Genomic DNA, 20,750 nt, shown 5'->3' with positions numbered 1-20,750 from the left:
TTAAGAGGTTTGTACCTGGATAATTCTCAACCAGATCTCTAAAGAGATCTCTTTGCCTATTGGACACACTACCTTCTACTCTTAAATGAGTTTGAAAGTATCCTTCAAAGCAAACCAACTATCCCTCAGTAACAGTAATAATTAATATTTATTTAGGTTTTAAGGTTTGCTAAATGTTTTCCATCAATTATTTTATTTGATTCTCCCCATTTTACAGATAAGAAAACTGTGGTTGCTTAAGTGACTAGCCCAGGATAACATAACTTGGAAGGATCTGAGGCAGGGATAAAGTAATGTCTTCCTTAGTCTAGCCCAGCACTCTTCCTTCTACACCACCTAGCTGTTCCCAGTTCTGGCCACATGATATCCTAGTTTATCATTTAACAAGTATCAGATGCCTTTCATACTTTCAAACAGTCTGCACTCAAATTGTGGGCAGTCTCTGCCTCCAACTAAATTAGATAATCATACTCAGGCTAAAACTAAAGATCTGAAGAGTTGAATTCAGTCAAGAGAAACACTGTCTGAAAGTATGGCATCTGGGTAAGTGAAACAGGAAGGCATTTGAATGCCTTATGGGAGCCATCACTTCTCCAAAGACAAAATTGAATCAACCCTGACAGCTGGCAAAGTAGGTGCCTTCATCATTCATTCTATTTAAGGGTCTGGAAAAAAATCTTAGTCTAGTTGAGTTCATGTAACATGACTTGACCTAGGAGGGGAAGGATTTTCCACCCAAGACCCTGAGTGACTAAGAATTTGTTCTCCATTTTCTAGTCATAGATAAGGATCAGGTAAGGAAGTAAAGGTGTATAATAATATCCAACATTTATATCCAATATCCAATATCCAATATCCAATTTATATCCATAATATCCAATAATATCCAACATTTATGTAGTACTTTTAAGTTTTGCAAAACATTTTATAATTATTATCTCATTTTATCCTCACAACAACCATAGAAAGGAGGTATTATTATTATTATTCTCATTTTTACACATGAGGAAATGGGCAGAACAGTAGTTAGTTAACAGTTAGTTAGTTAACACAACTATTAAATGCCTGAGGCATTTTTTTTGTGGGGCAATGAGGGTTAAGTGACTTGCCCAGGGTCACACAGCTAGTAAGTATCAAGTGTCTGAGGTCGGATTTGAACTCAGGTCCTCCTGAATCCAGGGCCAGTGCTCTATCCACTGCGCCACCTAGCTGTCCCACCTGAGGCAATTTTTGAAATTAGGTCTTCCTTCCTGACTCAAAGTCTAATGCTCAAAGTACCACATCCATTCAGTCATGGGCAGGAGGGAGTGATTCCATACCATCTGTCTTTGGAATACATCCTCAGGGTAAAAAGATGGTACAGCTGTTGTCATTATTTGTTATTCATTCTATAGGAGGACCATTACCTCAGGGTGATGTCATGACTTGTGATGAATTGAATTTAAATGAAGCAGGGCTGTGCAAGGTCACCAGCCTCCCTCTCCTCCAGAGCCATCTGGGTCCAGTAGCAATATATATATAGAGAGAGAGAGAGGGAGAGGGAGAGGGAGAGGGATAGATCAGGACGACTGGAGATGGCCCTGGATGTTTTAAAGAAATTGGGGTTAAGTGACTTCTCCAGGGCCATACAGCTAGTAAGTATCTGAGGTAAGGTTTGAACTCAGGTCCTCCCAACTTCAGTGCCAGTGCTCTATGTACTGTGCCACCTAGCTGCCCATTCCTACAGCTAACATTGCATTCAAGGATGGGCTCCCCCTCATTCAAAGGTAATAGATCCAAACACAATAGATCTAAGATGTATTTGAGATTCATAACTTTAGAGGTTTTCCACCCAACTCCACTAATTCAGGCCTTTTACTCACCCTAGTCACAGCAAGTAAAGTGGAAATAAAATTCTGTAAGGTGATAAAATTTTTACTTGAACGTCTATCACTTAGAATCAAAGAACCCAACTGAACAAAGCTAAGATGACAATATCAAGTCAGATCTGCCCTTGGAGAAGCAATCTGCTTTGTGTTAATAGTTTCTGTTTTCATTGACAAATCATTAGTGTTGAATGATAAACTTTTAATTAATGGTCATGTTAAATACAACCAAAAAGATCTTCAAGGAAAGGAAGACCATAAACTGCTGAATATGGAATTATTCCTTTTTTCTTTTTTTTTCCCTTCTCGGGCTCTCTCTCCCTGCTCTCTCCCCTCCCTCTCCCTCTGCCCTCTTTCTCCCCTCTATCTCTTCCCTCTCTCCCTCCCCTCTCTCTTGTCATACTTCACACACCTCCCACAGCCAAATGCATTTCTCACTTTCAGAATTTTTATTCAAATACTTCTGCATGGCAAGTCTCAGCATGGAGCTGTTGCCTAAGAAGTTCAAGGTGACTTAGAATCAAAGCAAAAGGTTTTGTGTGATTGGCTCAGTCTTGTGCTGCCGACTTTCAGAAATAGGGGTCTAAAAACTGCTGGTACCTTCCTCAACAAATTATTGTTATTATTATTATTAATAATAATAATACACACTTGCCTTTTTTGTATTTTTAAAGGAAAAAACATTTTTGTTACAAGCCTTATATCATGGTTTACCTGCCAATAACTGCTGCTTGTCATCTGTCCACACACTTTCAACCTTAGTCAAGTGCTTCTAATTGCTTGTTCCCACCTGCAGTGCCCAAAGAACCTGGAATTGGCTCCAAACAAGAACCAACTAGAAGCCTGGATGCTGAGGTGATGAACTGATCATGCCCTTGCTCCAGGCCTGTTTCCAGGTGGCTGTTTTGTTCTTTGAACTCCTACAGAACCTCTGGCTCTTGACTACCTGATTTGGTTCTTGACACCCCCCCCTTCTGCCTTTGGTTCTTTCAGGCTTTGATGTCCTTCTGGTCTTATGATCTACCCATCTGGCCCTACCTGAATAAATTCAATTCTGTTTTATTCTACAAACACATACAAACATCTTCTATGTGCTGGGCGCATTGAGGATACTAAGATGAAATCAGATATGGTCCCTTCCCTCAAGGAGCTTACAATCTAGTCAAATCAGTGACTAGGCATACCCTGCTAGCTGTCCCTACTAGCTCTCTTGCTTTCTCTTGGAAGGACCAGAATCCTGACACCTGTACTTGCTGTCTGACCATTTTTCCTATCTCTTTCTTCAACCTGCCCCAGTTGGTACAATCACATGGATCCCTTGAAACTGGCACACACTGAACTTCTCTGGCACCTGTGCCTTTCCCTGATCAGTGATCCCTAAACCACCTATCCTGATACCTTGTCTATTTTACCATATTAGAACACTGCAAAAGACTCATTTAGCAAGAATGAATATTCCTCTCTGTGCCACCGTTCATTTTATTCAACAGAATTCTTCACTTTCAATATTGTTTATCAGAAAATAATGCTCTCCCTTTTCCCAGACTCATGGCCCTATCCCAATACTGATCTGCTCTATTTAACCTTCTCTATTTTGATGACCTGGGCTGGCTAACCCCTACTTAGGCAGCCTGGTAGCTTTCCTCTCCCCATAGGGGCTCACCATCTTGGTACTAGACTTAATGAAGACACCTGATTGGCTTTAGCCCTACTGTATCTCACAGTTCCTAAACTCAAGTGATCCACGAACCTTGCCTTTCCAATAGCAGGGATTACAGGTAAATGTTTCCAGGTGAGTCCACTGAATGGAAGAATAGCATTGTTAAATAGAAGGCAAAAGTTAGGTTGCAGCTTCCCTCAGAGCTCTAGCAAATGTAAATAAGCACTTAAACAAGTGCTTTTAAGATTTTTGCCAAGTACCACATTCCAGTTGAAAAGTCTGATTTTAACAACAAAAAAGTGAGGGTCCACATATTCCAACTTCACCAGCTTCTGTACAATTTCAGTGCTAAACTATTACCTTTTAGCCAGATCTACACTGAGATCTTGGGATTCATAGCAGGAAGGGACCCATGAGGCTCATCTAATCTAAACCTTTCATTTTGCAAAGAAGGAAAATGAATCCCAGAGGGGAAAGTGATTTGCCCAGGCACGAGTAACCAGTCAGGATTCAAACCTCTATCTCCTCACTCTTGATCTTTTCGCTCCCCATGTATCCTTTCCTGAACTGTTTTTTTCTATTCCTTTTTTTCCTATTATTCCCACTCTCTCCACTTAAAAAAGATCATTATTTTCTTTTTTCTTCTTTTTTTCCTACCTATTTCAATACATACTTTTCTTTTTAATCCCTATTTCCCATCTCACCAAGTATGTATCCCATTGGAATACAACTGGAGTGCCAACAGGGCTAATCAATCCTGATAATTCCATGTTTACTTTGTTCATCTAGCCTAACACAGAGCTTCTGATTACCTGTAGTTTTCATTTGAAAACAAGAAGAGGAAAGGGAAAAGGACAGAGACAGAGAGACAGATGGGCAGAAAGAAAGACAGGGAGGACAATGATACCCACAATGACTAAGTAGAATTTGATGAGAAAAATTCACTGGTGTGAAATTATCTTCAGCAAGAATTGTCCTTGTCATCAGATCCTGGGATGAAAGTGAAGTCCCCAATTGCAAAGTTAAGACAGAACTAATTTCCCTTGAGAATGACTGAACACTTTAGAGAATGGTTGCCTCTGGAGTATGGCCCTCCCCACTGGCATGAGTAAAGTATTGGCTGAGTGGATGTTTAAAGTGTCTAGAAAATGCAGAGTGTTGCTCTAAGTATTTCATCCCATAATCATTCCCACGATATAAATAAATAAGACACCAAAAATTGAAATTATGTGTCTAGCCTAGATCCTTTGTGGCAGAGAATTACATAATTAATGTTTTCTAAAAATCAATGCAGTTTAAACTAAGCTTTTTAATTGAGATTCTCCTGAGAGTCGGGAGAAAAAAAAAAGCTGGGATCATTGATATCTACCCGGGTTTAGCAAATGAAAAAAGAAAGAGCTGGGAAGCCTAGGTCCCTCCATGTTGTAAGAGAGATGTCATTCTCAGCTTCTGAGGCTGACTAAAGAAGGTTCAGGGGGGCATGGATTTTTTTCCCTATAAAAGCTGAGTTATCAGCAATGACCACAGAGATAGATAGCCTCTAAAGTCCCTTTGAGTTTTAAATCCTACCACCCTTTGATCTTAAAGGCTGAGGGAAAGGAAATATAAAAATAAAGACCTCAACAGGGAATGATTTACCTAATATTATATAACCCAACACAGAATCCCATGATTCTTGTCTCCATCCTCCCCTGAAATATCCCAGCACCCTCTGATTTGTGGAAAGTTTGAACCTATAGAAACTTTATGCAGAATACGAGATTAAATTAAAAGAAATACTTAAAAGGCAAAAACAAATTATGTTCACAACTGAAAATATTGGTGATAATGAATCAAAGAAGTAAATGAACGTCCTTAGGAGCACTTTTGCATGCTGGATGTATATCCATCTTCATACCTCTTGATGGGTTTCAGACACTGATGATGATTTCCTGATGGTGGACACGGTATGCCTCCTGTGATGGGGAGAAAAATGAAATGCTATCTCATGAAACAGGTTTGATTAACATGAAATTTTCTTTCACAACATTTGGAAAAAGATAGCCATGAAGTAAGAAAATCAAACAATTGATCAACAAACATTATTAAGAACCTACTCTGTGCTAGTCACTACACTGTCTATCCAGAAGATTTAAAGACAAAAACTAAATCAATCTCTGCGATCAAGGAGCTCTCATTCCAGTAAAATTACCATAATAAAGCCTACAAATATAAGAAAGTCTTTGAACAAGCCTCATGAGAGACAAGCACTTTTTACTGCTCTGGTGTGGATATCCCAGAATTTCTGGAATTAGAAGGGAACTCAGAAGCCATTTAATCCAACCCTTATGTAAATAAAAATCTCTAGTGCAATATACCTGCCAATTGGTCATCCAGTCTATACTAGGGGTTCTTAAAATGTGGAATAAATTACAATGATACTTCCTATTCACCAGCATGTACTGAGTCAATAATCCTCTTCTGCTTTAGAAAGGCTAAGAACTATTTATCAAAATGCCCCAGAGCTATGGTTATTGTATTGATATTATAATATGTGATCCTATGCATCATTTCCCTCTACTTTTAGCTGAAAAGGGATCACTATTCTCCTACTGGATGCTCTTTCCTCCCTAGGTTTTCATGATTCTGCTCTCTCCTGGTTCTCCTATCAGTCTAGTCATTACATTGTTGAGTCTTCCTCCATTTTATGACCACTAATCATGAGTCCTTTTATATCTCTATATTATCTTCTTCAGTGATTTAATCAGCTCCTATGGTCCAATTATCATCTCTATGTATATGAGCCCCATAACTTTATGCCCAGCCCTAATCTCCATCCGACATTACAATCCTATATCACCAACTGCATTTTGGATATCTTGAACTGGATGCCCTGTGAGCATTTCAAACTCAACATGTCCGACAACAGAATTCTTTTGCCCCAAACCCTCCCCTTTTCTAAGTTTTACGATTACTGTCAAGGTTGATGCGATCTTCTTGATTCCACAACTCAGGATCTTGTGTCATTCTCATCCTTCTCACTTAGTCTACAGAACCAATCCAGATCTTGTTATTCTTCCTTCACGATATCCTCAAATATGTATCCCTTCCTAATGCCTTCCTACCTTTCCAGTCTTCTTACCCTTTACTTCCTTACCCATTCTGTAGCCTAGCTATACCATCCCATTTTTTTTATTCTGAAATATAACACTCCATCTTCTATCTCTCAGTCTTTCCACTAGCTATCCTCTTGGCCTGGAATGCTTGCCTCCTCATATCCACTTCTGAGTTTCCCTGGATTCCATCAGTACTCAGCTCAAATCCTACCTTCTAAAGAAGGTATTTCCTGCCCCAACCCTCCATCTCTAGGGCCATGTATTGTCATTCCCATTAGAATGTAAGTTCTTCTTTCTTCCTTCTTCTTCTTCTTCTTCTTCTTCTTCTTCTTCTTCTTCTTCTTCTTCTTCTTCTTCTTCTTCTTCTCCTTCTCCTTCTCCTTCTCCTTCTCCTTCTCCTTCTCCTCCTTCTTCTCCTTCTTCTCCTTCTCCTCCTTCTTCTCCTTCTCCTTCTTCTTCTCCTTCTCCTTCTTCTTCTCCTTCTCCTTCTTCTTCTCCTTCTCCTTCTTCTTCTCCTTCTTCTTCTTCTCCTTCTTCTCCTTCTCCTTCTCCTTCTTCTCCTTCTTCTTCTTCTCCTTCCTTTCTCTCTCTCTTTCTTTCTCTCTCTCTCTCTCTCTCTCTCTCTCTCTCTCTCTCTCTCTTCATACATATAACAGTTTACCTGGTATAGTAAACATTTAATAAATGCTTAATTACTAACTGTACTGACCCTTCATTTTACATCTCTGATGCTTATGGAATATTTTTTTCTCTCCACAATTGGCCAAAAATATGAACCTATAAATCCATTTCAGTAATTTTCAGTCATATCTGACTCTTCATGATCCCATCTAGGGTTTTCTCAGCAAAGATAGTGGAATAGTTTTGCCATTTCCTTCTCCAGATCATTTTACAGATAAGGAACTGAGGCAAATAGGGTTAATTGACACAATTAGTAAGAATCTGCGACCAGATTTGAATTTAAGAAGATGAGTCTTCCTGGCTTTATGCCCAGCACTCTATGTCCTGTGCTGCCTAGCTACCTGACCCTTCATTTTACATCTCCAATATTTATGGAATAAATATTCCCTCCATCATTGGACAAAAATATGAACATTTGAATCCAGCCATTGTTCAATTGTGTCAGTCAGGCCCAACTCTCCATGACCCCATTTGGGCTTTTCTTGACAAAGATCCTAAAGTGTTTTGCCATTTCCTTCTCTAGCTCATTTTACAGATGAGGAAACTGAGGCAAACAGGGTGAAGTGACTTGCCTTGTGTCATACAACTAGTAAGTATCTGAGGCTACATTTGAACTCAGGATACTGTCTTCCTGACTTCAGTCCTGGCACACTGTGTCACCTAGCTGTCCCACTTTGAATCCAGGCACATACACATTTGTCATGGATACATGGTGATACAAATGCCAGATGCATCATTTCTTCTTTTCCCAGAACTGGATAGAAGTTGGTGATTCCAGCTTTTTCCTGCCCTCCCATGAGAATCTCATTTCAAAAGTTTAGTATAATTATATAAATGCAGTGTTATTCTCGCAATTCATGAAGCAACATTCAACATTTACTGAGCACCTACTACATAATCGGTGCTGCAGCAGATACAAAGATGAAATTAAACAGGGACTTTACCCTGTCCAGTTGACACCCATTTTATTTGTTAAATTTTTATTGGAGTTCAAAGTATTTACCAAAATGCTTTTTAATTTTAATCAAATAAAGCTAAAAAAAACATGAGAAACTATGGCAAAAAAGAAAAAACATATCAAATTACTCTTCATGCTTTGGTTCATGCACCTCCCTCTTTCTAAAAGATCCTTCTTTCCTACTCAATATATAGAGCAACCAACATTCATTAATCACCTACTGTATGTCAGGCACTATGGTAGGCCCTGGGAATATTAAGACAAAAATACAGTAGTCTCTACCATAAAAAAGCACACAGTCTAACATTAATATATGTGTGTATACACATACACATACACACACATACAAAATGGATACAAGATAATTTGGAAACAAAGGCAATAGCAATTGAGGAAAGCATACTCCAGCCATGTGATCCAGCCAGTAAAAAAGAACAGAGAAAGGTTACCAGCTATGCAGAACAGTTAAAAGGGCCATTTTGATTAGATATGTACATGCTCTGTTAAAAACTTACTTTTATATATAATGAGAAAATGAATGATAGCAACTTAAATTTCCCTTTAATTAAGCCCTTACTTAACTTTAAAATAATAATGTCTTCTTTTATATAGCACTTAAGAAAAAAAAAAAAAGACCTGGGAATCCATCAGCACAGGAAGGCCCAGGGCAGAAGCTCCAACCACTAAGGCAGATTGTCCCTATTCTGCAATTTAAGAATTGCCTGGGGGGTGGCTAAGTGGTGCAGTGGATAAAGCACCAGCCCTGGATTCAGGAGTACCTGAGTTCAAATCCGGCCTCAGACACTTGACACTTACTAGCTGTGTGACCCTGGGCAAGTCACTTAACCCCCATTGCCCCACAAAAAAAAAAAAAAAAAAGAATTGCCTGGGACACTGTGTGGCAGTCACATATCCCAATTCACCAGGACTTGAACTCATGTTTTCCTGTACCCATTTCCCAGGCCAGCTTTCCACCCACCAAGGCATGCTATCTCTCATCCCTACTTTCACAAAATACTATTGCTTCTCTAGTATAACATTTTCCAGTTTCTTTTTGACCTGAGCCTCACAATGACCCCTATAAAGTAAAAAGTTCCTCAAAGAGAACCATAGAGAACAGCTACTTCAAGGAAAAAGAGGAAGAGTCAGAGAAGGAGACAGGATAATATAATAACAATAGCTAGCATTTTCATGGTGCTTTAAGGTTTGTGATATTTTCGCATTTTGGTCCTCAAAACAATCCTGAGAGGACTATTCCCATTTTTTTTTTTAGGTCAATGAGGGTTAAGTGACTTGCCCAGGGTCACACAGCTAGTAACTGTTAAGTGTCTGAGGCCAAATTTAAACTCAGGTACTCCCGAATCCAGGGCCGGTGCTTTATCCACTACACCACCTAGCTGCCCCGACTATTCCCATTTTACAGATGAGAAAACTGAGGCACAAAGATGTTAAGAGAGCTGCCCAGGGTCACACAGCTAGTGAGTGTCTGATGTCATATTTGAACTCAGGTCTTCTTGACTCTAGGACCAGCACTTCAAGTTAACCAGGACAAATGTGGTGTCAACAGATAACTGAGGAAAGAGTATTCAATAAAAGCTACAGAATCAATAGTGTCAAAGGCAGTAGGAAAGTCAGAGAGGATGAAGAGGCAGAAAGTTATTGGATTTAACAATTAGGAGATCATTGATGTCCTTTCAGAGAGGACTTTCAGCAGAAACCAGATTAAAAGAGATTCAAGAGAAAGTGTGTGCTAAGGTGATAGAGGGAGGTAGTAATGACAGTTGTTGCAAGAAATTTACCAGGGAAAGGAAATAGAGGAATAAAGCAGAAGCTAGAAAGGGAAGAAACATTAAGACCTTTTTAAAGAAATGGTAGACACTAAAATGAGTCTGTAAATAAATGGGAAGGTGCCAAATGGATAGAGAATAATTGCTGAGGCAAGGAAAACAAAATCCGAGAAATATAGAGGTATACTGCTTCCTTCACTCAAATAACCATGTAATTGACAGTTAGGTGGTAAAGCAGATAGTTACTTGGGAAGACCTGAGTTCAGGTCTCAGACACTTACTGGATATGTGACCCTTAATTTGTCATTTAATATCTCTGTGCTTCAGTTTCCTCATCTGTAATAATAATAATAATAATAATAATAATAATAAATGTCTTAAACTATGGGTCAAACCCCATATGGGGTCATGTAATTGAATATGAAGATCATGAAAAATTTGGCAATAAATGTTTGATTTGGATACATATTTTATCTACCTGTATACCCAGGGTCACATAAAAATTTCTGGGTCAAAAAGGGGTCACAAGTGGAAAAAGTTTATGCCCAGATATATAACATATAGAATGTAATATATGGAATAAGAAGAAGGATAATAATAAATAGCACCTCATAGGAAAGATAAGGTTGCTCTAGTAAGTAATATAAGTAAAGCACTTTTCAAAACCTTAAAGTGATAAATAAATGCTATTATTATTAATTTTGTACATAGCACGTATTTATATAAGTATATGTTATCTCCCCAGTAAAAGTAAGCTCCCTGAGGTCAGGGTCCATTTTTTTTTTTTTTTGGTGAGGCAATTGGGGTTAAGTGACTTGCCTAGGGTCACACAGCTAGTGTTAAGTGTCTGAGGCCAGATCTGAACTCAGGTCCTCCTGACTCCAGGGCTGGTGCTCTATCTACTGTGCCATCTAGCTGCCCCAGGGTCCATTTTTTAATACCTCCAGTGCCTGGCACACAATAGGCATTTAGTTGATTGATTAATTCATTCATAGGCAGAAGAGTTAGCCTTAGTGAGGCTTAGAAATACTACTGCTAACAGGAAGGAACACAGAGTGAGTGACGATGCAGAAGAGAATAGAGGAGGGGAAAGGAAGACACTGATCTTCTCAGTGAAGTAAGAGGCTAATCATCTGATGGAGGGGGTTCTGTAGGGGGCTTGCAGATCATAGAATTATAGATTCAGAGCTAGAATAGACTTTATATATATATATAATCCAATCTCCTCATTTTACAGATGAGGAAAGTGAGTCCCAGAGCAGATAAATGAGTTGGTCAAGATCATACCAATAGGACGGGACAGAGACAGGATTCAAATCCAGGTGCTCTGATTCCATATTCAGAATTCTTACCACAAAGGGAAAAAAAATTGTCTCCATCAGGAATACAGTAGGGAATTCGTAAAAGTCTATGGCTAGGATTCTTGAACAGTGAGGGGCCATCTAAGTACACACAATACATGTATAGTAAGTAAAATCTGGATTATATATAATTATGCCCACTTTCTAGCTGAGAAAACAACTACGTTTCAGAGAAGTTAAGTGACTTGCCCAAGGTTCTACAGCTAGTAAGAGAGAGAATGGAATTAAAATCTAGATCTTCTGACCATTCCCATTATTCTGTGCTACTTATAAAAAGACAATGTAAGATAGCTTTTATTGTTGTTGTTGTTTGTCCTTCATTCTAGAAGAGGACCATGACATCACGGTGATGTCATGACTTGCAGTGAATTGGATTCTTTAAATGAGGAAGGGCTGTGCAAGATCACCAACCTCACTCTCTCCTCAAGATCCATTTGGGTCCAGTGGCAAGGTAGATATCAGGATGCCTGGAGATGACTCTGGATGTTTTAAGGCAATTCAGGTTAAGTGATTTGCCTAGGGTTACACAGCTAGTAAGTGCCTGAGGTGAGATTTGAACTCAGGTCTTCCCAACTTCAGGGCAAGTTCTCTATTTACTCACTGTTCCACATAGCTGCCCAAAAAGTTTTTTGTTTGTTTGTTTGTTTGTTTGTGGGTTTTTTTGCAAGGCAATGAGGGTTAAGTGATTTGCCCAGGATCACATAGCTAGTAAGTGTCAAATGTCTGAGGCCAGATTTGAACTCAGGTCCATCCTGAATCCAGGGCCTGTGCTCTACCCACTGTGCTACCTAGCTGTTGCCATGCCCAAGATGTTTTTTGCAGTAGCCATCTGGAGAGCCATCAAGTGAGCAGAGTGTTTGGGAGAATAGAGAGGAGGAGTCCCCTATTGCTTCTATGCCTAAGGCCAGCCCTGAAAGGTCCTACAATACAAACACTCCTGCCCTCCCTCCATAGACTAACAATTCTAAGGTCTTCTGAGACCTCACCAGGGGATGAGATGTGAGTCCCCTTGACAAATGACATAAATAGAACAGAGCCAATTGCCTTAAAACATCCAGGACCATCTCTAGGCATCCTGATAAATAAGCCCTATTTACCTCACCTATAAGCCCAGTTCCTCATATGTAAAATAGGAACACACTGGAGAAGGAAAGGGCAAACTATTCCAGTATCTTTGCCAAGAAAATCCCGTGGACAAAGTCCATGGGGTCCCGTGGAAATGGACATGACTGAACAATAGAATATCAACAACAACAAAGACAGGTGAGTAGTCCAGCGAAAAAGATTTATGTGGACGCTGGTGATATGGGATCAAAAACTGAATGTTACTCCTCTCCCCCCAATAAAAACCAAATGGACCTCCTTATATAAACATTGCCCAGATGTGCTTTCTTTAAATCTATTTGGTGAGTAGTAAACAATACAATTACATCAGTAAAACATTTTGCAAACGTTAGAACACTGATGACATTACCTAGCCTGTTATAGGCATTTAACAAAGGCTTACTTAGTGGCAGAATAGTGTGTAACAGATAGAATTCTGGATTTAGAGGCTGAAAGATCTAGGTTCAAATCCTGCCCCGGCCACCTATTAGCGATATAACTAGGTAAACTTTTAACCTCTAGAAACCTCATTTTACCAATCTGTTAAAAATGAGTAATGGGGCAGCTAGGTGGCACAGCAGATAAAGTACAGGCCCTGGATTCAGAAGGACCTGAGTTCAAATCCAGCCTCAGACACTTGACAGTTACTAGCTGTGTGACCCTGGGCAAGTCACTTAACCCTCATTGCCCCACAAAGAAAAAAGTGAGTAATGATTACATCTGCCTCACAGATTATAATGCACCTCAAATAAAATAATGGACATAAGGCACTGTGAATGCCTTAAAGTACTATATAAATAAGAGCTATCGGGGGCAGCTAGGTGGCGCAGTGGATAGAGCACCGGCCCTGGAGTCAGGAGTACCTGAGTTCAAATCCGGCCTCAGACACTTAACACACACTTACTAGCTGTGTGACCCTGGGCAAGTCACTTAACCCCAATTGCCTCACTAAAAAAAAAAAAATAAAAATAAGAGCTATCATCATCTCATTTGAAGCTCAGTCAGATATTTCCTCCCTTTACAGAAGAAGAAACCAAGGCCCAGAAAGAAAAGTCAAGCTCAATTCACTTCTAAGTGGCAGGGCCAGGATTTAAAGCCAGGTCTTCTGGTCCAAAGTTCAGAATTCTACACCTATATAAGATACCATCATTTTTAGCTTGCAGCTTGGCTATGTCACTTCACCAAAAGATGAGACCGGCCCAAAGTAGCCTGATCCTATCTATTGGTTTCTGGGCAAAAATTTATCTCTGACTTAAGAAGATATAATGTAAACCTTGTCAGCGCCTTTTAGAAGTTACCTGTAATCCCTCAAAGATTCCTTCTTGGCTGCTTTCTGCCCACCAGATTGGCAACAGGCAAATTTGCAGTCAATGACCTGGTAAATAATTGGGTTGTACATAGCTGCTGACTTTGCAAGCAAGGTTGGCACCACCGAAAACTGAACTGGAATGGAATCAGGCTGTCCAAAAGCTGACCACACTGACACCACGGCATAGGGGATCCAGGCAATGAGGAACCCTGCACAGATCAACATTGCCACCTGGTGAGAAAAGATAACAAATGAGAAAATCAATTAGCAGATGTGCAACACTGCATGGAGAACAGGGGCCCAAAATATGGAAAACAATAAAATGATTAAAAGAAACAAACAAAAAACAATGACCATGTACAATCTAATGAGTCCATCTCATATCTTCTTCTCCTCTCTCCATATAACTAGGCTTTATTTTGCATGTACCCATAGAGTGGCATTAATATTTCATAACAGCAAAGACGTATAATTCCAAAGAATATCCTAGGCCATAAATTCCAACCCATCTCATTCTGTAGATGAAATTAAAACCTGAAGGCATGAAAAAATTTGACAAGGTAGCACATATAGTAAATAGCAAAACCCAGTTTACAGACCACATCATAAGGTCATACATTTATAACTGGAAGGGACTTCAAAGGGCATGTAATCGAATACCCTCATTTTACAGAAGAGGAAACTGAGACACAAGGAGGTTAAGTGACTTGTCTCTAATACAAGTGGTATGTAAGACAGTTGTTGTTCAGTTGCTTCAGTCATGTCCACCTCTTCATGACCCCATTTGGACTTTTCTTGGCAAAGATTCTGGAGTGCTTTGCCATCTCCTCCAGCTCATTTTACAGAAGAAGAAACTGAGGCAAACAAGATAAGTAATTTACCCAGAGTCACACAGCTAGTAAGTGTCTGAGGCCATATTCAAACTCAAGTTTTCCTCACTCCACAGTGCTCTATCCATTGTGCCATCTAGCTGCCCTCTAACAGGCTTTAAACCAAAATTCACTGACTTAAGTCAGTGATCTTTATCCTGGACCCCAATGCCATATTTCTTTAAGGATCCATGATTATGTCATTGAGGCTAGGGGGCCGAGATTGCATGGAACCTTTCTACAGCTTGTAAATAATCTTAAAGAATTTTTGAAGGTAGAATATTGATTGCCCTGACACCTAGATCAATCAGTCAACAAGAATTTATCAAATACTTACTAAGTACCAGTCATTCTTCTAAGCAATAAGGATTCAAAGAAAGACAAACACATAGGCCCTACCCACAAAGAGGTTACATGTTAATGGAAATGATGAAAGAGCCCTCCACAGTGAGCTAAGCCACTCCTCAGATGAAAGACACCTATTCCCACCTCCATACCTTTCTAGTTTGCTGGAATACATTAGAACTTGCTTCCCACTATCACAGCCTTTGAGAATTCAATGTTTCCTCCATGCTACCACTTGGTAGATGTTGGCCAAGACATTATGAAATCATTTTCATCCTAGTTGCCATAAGTTTCTGCCCTAACCATTTCACAGTCATCCAAGGATAAGATTGCACCCCAGGTCTAAAATAAACTAAGCTGTGCTCAGTTAAAGGAAAAAGCAACCATGCCAAAGAGCACACGTCTGCCTGAGTCTGTCCTGATTACTCAGCCCACATCCACTTAAAACCTACTTAGGGGATTTGTTCACCTTGATGAAACTTTCAGTGACCCAGATTTGCCATCAGGGAAAACTTTGCCCTCATTGAAATTTGAGTGTTAATCTTCTTCAGGGATTCATGTTAATTGTTTATTGGATCATAGGATTTAGAGCTAAAATGAGGGACGACTTGGCCTCTGAGATCCGGTCCAGCTCTTTGATGATATTGCCCTATCATAGAATTGGACCTGGAAGAGACATTCGAGGCCAGCCCCTTGGTTTTATAGATGAGAAAAATGGGGCCCAGAAAGGTTTGGATCTTTGTCCAGATTCGTGCAAGTCGGGGGCAGCTAGATGGCGCAGTGGTTAAAGCACCGGCCCTGGATTCAGGAGTACCTGAGTTCAAATCCGGCCTCAGATACTTGACATGTACTAGCTGTGTGACCCTGGGCAAGTCACTTAACCCCCATTGCCTGCAAAAAAAAAAAAAAAAGAAAAAGAAAATAGATTCATACAAGTCATAAGTATCTGAAGTAGAATTTAAGCTGAGGTCTTCCTCACTCCAAGCCTAGCACTCTGCCCATTATGCCAGCTAGATGCCTCACCAAGCACTTTATTTCAAAGATGAGGATGTCAAAGTCCCTTGCCCAAGGTCACACAAGTAGTGAGGTAGTACAGTCAAGAATCAGATTTAGGCCTTCTAAAAACCAGTGTAAATTCTACTTTTCCCAATTGCCTTTAAATTAAGGGCTAGTGAGCTTAATGAACATGGCACAGGTCTTAGAGTGAGCCACATAGGCCCAGTCATTACTGCCTCACATTCCAAAGTCTACAATATGCACCTGTGTTTTACCAAGAATTAAAACAAGCCTAATAATCACATGCAAATTTACTGCTGGGATTGGCTTGCCATCTTTCTCCAGGGACCTGTTGGGTTGAAGTTTTACTCTGTTTGCTCTGTGATGTTTTTTTTTGTTTTCATATGGAATGGCTGCCTGTAGGCTCTGCAGTGAATGCCTTTTTTTTTCAAAATTCCCAAATAAATAATAAATATATAAATAAACATTGCTTTAGCAGATGTCTGGGGGCTTAACATTACTCTCATCCATTTTCCTTTGGTGACTCATATGCTGATTTCACAATATCTCAAAAGCCATTTTCTATGCCATGTACTTATATACTCTTGCCAAAGTCATTGACAGAAAATAAATTAACACTTAGCAAATAATATTTCCTACATTTTCTGTATTTTTTTTGTTTTTGTGGGAGTTTGCAACAGAATTCAGAAAGTACTTAAAACATTTGTACTCCCCTCCTCCCTGCTTCAGAAAAGGCACATTGAAGAATTCTATATACTATAGATCCCAGATAGAACAAATGAGGCAATTCTGCCACAAATCTCCCCTTAAGTGAAAGCCAAATAATATCAAGTACATTTGATAAACTATAACCTAATTACAGTTAATAGGAAGGAGGGATGGTTCTTAAAAGGTATTGAATAAATGTACATAAAACACATGTATACATATGTGTATTTGTAAATATATGCATACATAAAATACATTTTTGTCTATGTATACATGTCTGTGTGTGCATATATTGTTATATAGAAATATGAATATATGCATATGCATATAAATATATGTTTGTACATACAGAGAGAGATGAGAGACAGACAGACAGACAGATAGGTGCTGTTGAACTTAGGGTCAGAAAAGGCCTGGGTTTGAATCCCAGCTCTGACACTTACTAGTTAAGTAACCATGGGCAAGTCACTTCTACAATGCATGTCAGTTAAAGGTAACTAATTGCCCTAGACTTCCTTTTCCATACTCTTTCAAAAGAAAAAATAAGTCATGAGATACTGAAACAAAGGGTCATAGATTTAGAACTGAAAGGGATCTTAGGAGACATCTATTCTCGAATGTCAAGAAAAAACATTACATAAAAAGAAATGTATTTAGATATTCACTCAAGGATTATTGCCTTAACCCAAAGGAATGATGTTAAGGATATACATTTTAGATATGGTATCATCCAGGTAATGCAAGTTGGGTACCAAGAATGTGTTGGGCATGTTCAAAGGATCAAAGATTTAGAACTCAAAGACAACTAAGTGACCATCTAATCTAATCCTTCTTTTTACAAATAAAGAAACTGAGACTAAGAGAGAGGAAGTGACTTGTCCAACAATATGTCAGAGAGTAAACAGCAGATTGAAAATTTGAATCCCAGCCCTCTGACTCCAATTCCATCTTCCCATGTGTTTGTTCATCCTGGAAATGGTCCAAGTAGAGAACTCAGATTTTGCTTTAAAAAAGAATCTCTCCTGAAGCCAATTGCTAGTTGCAATTTCCTTTACACCTAAATTTTGAAAACAAGTAAAAACTATAGCTGAATAGCTGAAGAAAGGATGCAAATCAGGTCAGGCCTCTCCATGCATTTGTGGTTTTCAGTTTAGGTCAAGAATTGAGCACAATATTCCCTCATTGGGCTGGAACTGGCTTAAGGCACAGGAACTAGATTTTAAATATCTAGGACAGTACTCCCCACCATTTTGCCAGGAAGGCTTGGCCATCCGTTGCAATCCAACCAGGGCCCTCAGGCCCTGAGGAGAAGAGACCAGGTGATAGGGGATAGTAAAGGGGAAAGCAAGACATGATGCCAGGTGATTTTTAACAGAGCCAACCCAAAGTAGCCATATTCATATAAGGCTCTGTTCCAATCACCTGCTATAAATAGCATTTGATGCAAATGAAAGGGGAGTGGGGGAGAAGGGACTCATTAGAGGGGAAAGAATGGTTGCATATTCAAACCCTGAAGAATCACAAAAGGGAGGAACAAAACAAAGAAAACAAAATAAAACCCTCTGTAAGTAATGAATGCAGTGTCTAATGTGGAACAGAATTTTCATTCTTACAACAAAAGAGGATTATGCTGGACAGAATCCAAGAAGCAAAGGGTCACAAAGTACCCAAAATCCAGCATTCCTTGATGTTTGGGGTAAGGAAAATGGTTCTCTATAGATGCTACAATGTTATGGCAAGAACACAGTTTTGGTCACCAAAGAGCCTGGCTTCCAATGTTGTCCCTCATATACAACATAAACCCCACGAGGCCAAGATCTGTTTCACTTAGGTCTTGTGACTCCAGTGTCTAGCATGGTACTGGGTACATAGTAGGTACTTAATGAATGTTTATTGATTTGTGTAATCTTAGGCAAGTCATTTATGATCCCAGACCTCAGCTTCATCATCACATTGAACAAAATGGCCTTTAAGGTCCCTTCCATCCCTACACAAATGATCCTAAGTTAATTCCCTCTCTATACCTGTTTCCTCATATATTATGTGATTAGAGAGACTCCAAGAACCTTGCCAAGACTGAGGTGATGATTCAAGGTATCTGTGTATATGATTCAGAGTATCTATATATTTCTATTTTTTTGGAGGTGATTGGAGTTAAGTGACTTGCCCAGGGTCACACAGCTAGTCAGTATATGGGGTCAGATTCAAACTCAGGTACTCCTAACTCCAGAGCTGGTGCTCTATCACCTGAGCCAACTAGCTGCTAACATGGGGGAAGCCCATGTGAATTGTAGGAAAACAAGTGTTAATATTTCTGAGTTCTGAAAGTAACAAGAACAAAGTAAAACAAATATCTCCTAAAAGGCCTTTGAGAGACTGCCTTCATGAATTGATTTACCTCAGTTCCTCATTTGTAAAATGAGCCAGAGAAGGAAATGGCAAACCACTCCAATATCTTTGGTGAGAAACCACGAATGGGGTCATGAAAAAGTCAGACACAACTAAAAATTGACTGAAAGCACTAAATGTGTGTATGTATGTGTATATGTATGTGTGTATGCATGTGCATATGTGTGTATGTGTGTATGTGTGTGTATAAGTGTATATACTAAGTATGTATACTAAGTATGTATAACAATTACCACATATACATATATTTAAAACACACTAATATGGGCATATATATATGTATGTGTGTGTATATTACAGGTACATATACACACACAAATACACATACCCATATTGGTCTGTTGTTCAGTTGTTTCAGTCATGCTCAACTCTGTATTCTCCATTTGGGGTTTTCTTGGCAAAAATACTGGAGTGGTTTGCCATTTCGTTCTCTAGCTCATTTTACAGATCAGGGAACTAAGGCAAACAAGGTTAAGTGACTTGCCCAGGGTCACATAACTAGTAAGTATCTAAGGCTACATCAGAACCCAGGAAGATGGGTCTTCCTGACTCCAGGTCTGGCTCTTTATCCACTGCATGATCTACATGCCCATACTGGTCATAACTGATCATAACTGATCTTATTAGTTTAAGAAATTCTTCATAGATATAAATAGAAATGTATTGTATATATAAAGGGGAGTCTTTAAAGATCTTTGTTGTTTTTTGTTTTTGTTTTGTTGTGTTTTTTTGAGGGGCAATGAGGGTTAAGTGACTTGCCCATGGTCACATAGCTAGTAAGTGTCAAGTGTCTGAGGCCAAATTTGAACTCAGGTCCTCCTGAATCCAGGGCTGGTGTTTTATCCACTGTGCCACCTAGCTGCCCCCTGTCCTTAAAGAGCTTTAAAGTGCTACAAAATCTTTTGTCTTCTTAAGTAGTTTTAAACATTTTCCTAGTCCATCTTGTGTATACTATTAATTTGTTTAGCAAACCCTGTTTTTCTATGTATAGTCCAAAGATCAAATTCAGCCTAGTTCCTGTCTAAATTATCTCAACTTTCTAATTAGTGGCATCTGAATTAATGAGGTTTAGCTGTACTATCCTGGACAGATGCCCAGAAAATGGCTGTTGTTTAAGGTAACCAACCATAAAAAAGCTGGTTTGGATGGTTTTCACTTTGCCTTCATCAGCCCTAATTACAATGATCCATCAAGGAAACAATGGTAGAAGAATATAGGATTTGTAGCCACAAAGGACCTCAGGGATCATCAAGTGAAGTCCACCCCCTTCCTTTCACAGAGAAGGAAAATGAAGCTTAGAGGTATGGGATGACTTATCAAAGGGCACACAGCTAATAAGCCAGGACCCCAACCCAGGTCTTGGGATTACCAGACCAAACTTGCCACTATGTAACCTTGTGCCTTAATAACCCTTTTCTGAAAGCTATTAAAGGCCCAAATCAATTTGGAGAATCACAGCAATAACTGTGTAAAAATCATTCTTTGTCAAATTACATATAAAATATAAAGAGGAAAAATCAATGTCAGAAAAACAAGTCCAAATAGACACCTGCAAGAAGCTGAAAACTTCAGTGTGAAATTG

General features: G+C 39.3%; 1 protein-coding gene across 1 annotated transcript in view; it reads right to left on the bottom strand.

Moving 5' to 3' along the window:
• The window catches only part of OPN5 (opsin 5), a 65,167-nt gene that overhangs the window by 19,658 nt on the left and 24,759 nt on the right, over positions 1-20,750 (bottom strand). The window contains exons 5-6 of the mRNA XM_043962585.1: positions 13,810-14,051; positions 5,423-5,480 (exon numbers count right to left, since the gene is read on the bottom strand). Of these exons, the coding sequence (XP_043818520.1) occupies positions 5,423-5,480; positions 13,810-14,051 (300 nt within the window). The remainder of the gene's footprint in view (positions 1-5,422; positions 5,481-13,809; positions 14,052-20,750) is intronic.

Source organism: Dromiciops gliroides, chromosome 4 (genome assembly GCF_019393635.1).
Source record: "Dromiciops gliroides isolate mDroGli1 chromosome 4, mDroGli1.pri, whole genome shotgun sequence".
Classification (NCBI taxonomy): Eukaryota; Metazoa; Chordata; class Mammalia; order Microbiotheria; family Microbiotheriidae; genus Dromiciops; species Dromiciops gliroides.
Note: the sequence above shows the minus strand (reverse complement) of the source record. Positions and strands in the feature narration are given on the sequence as shown.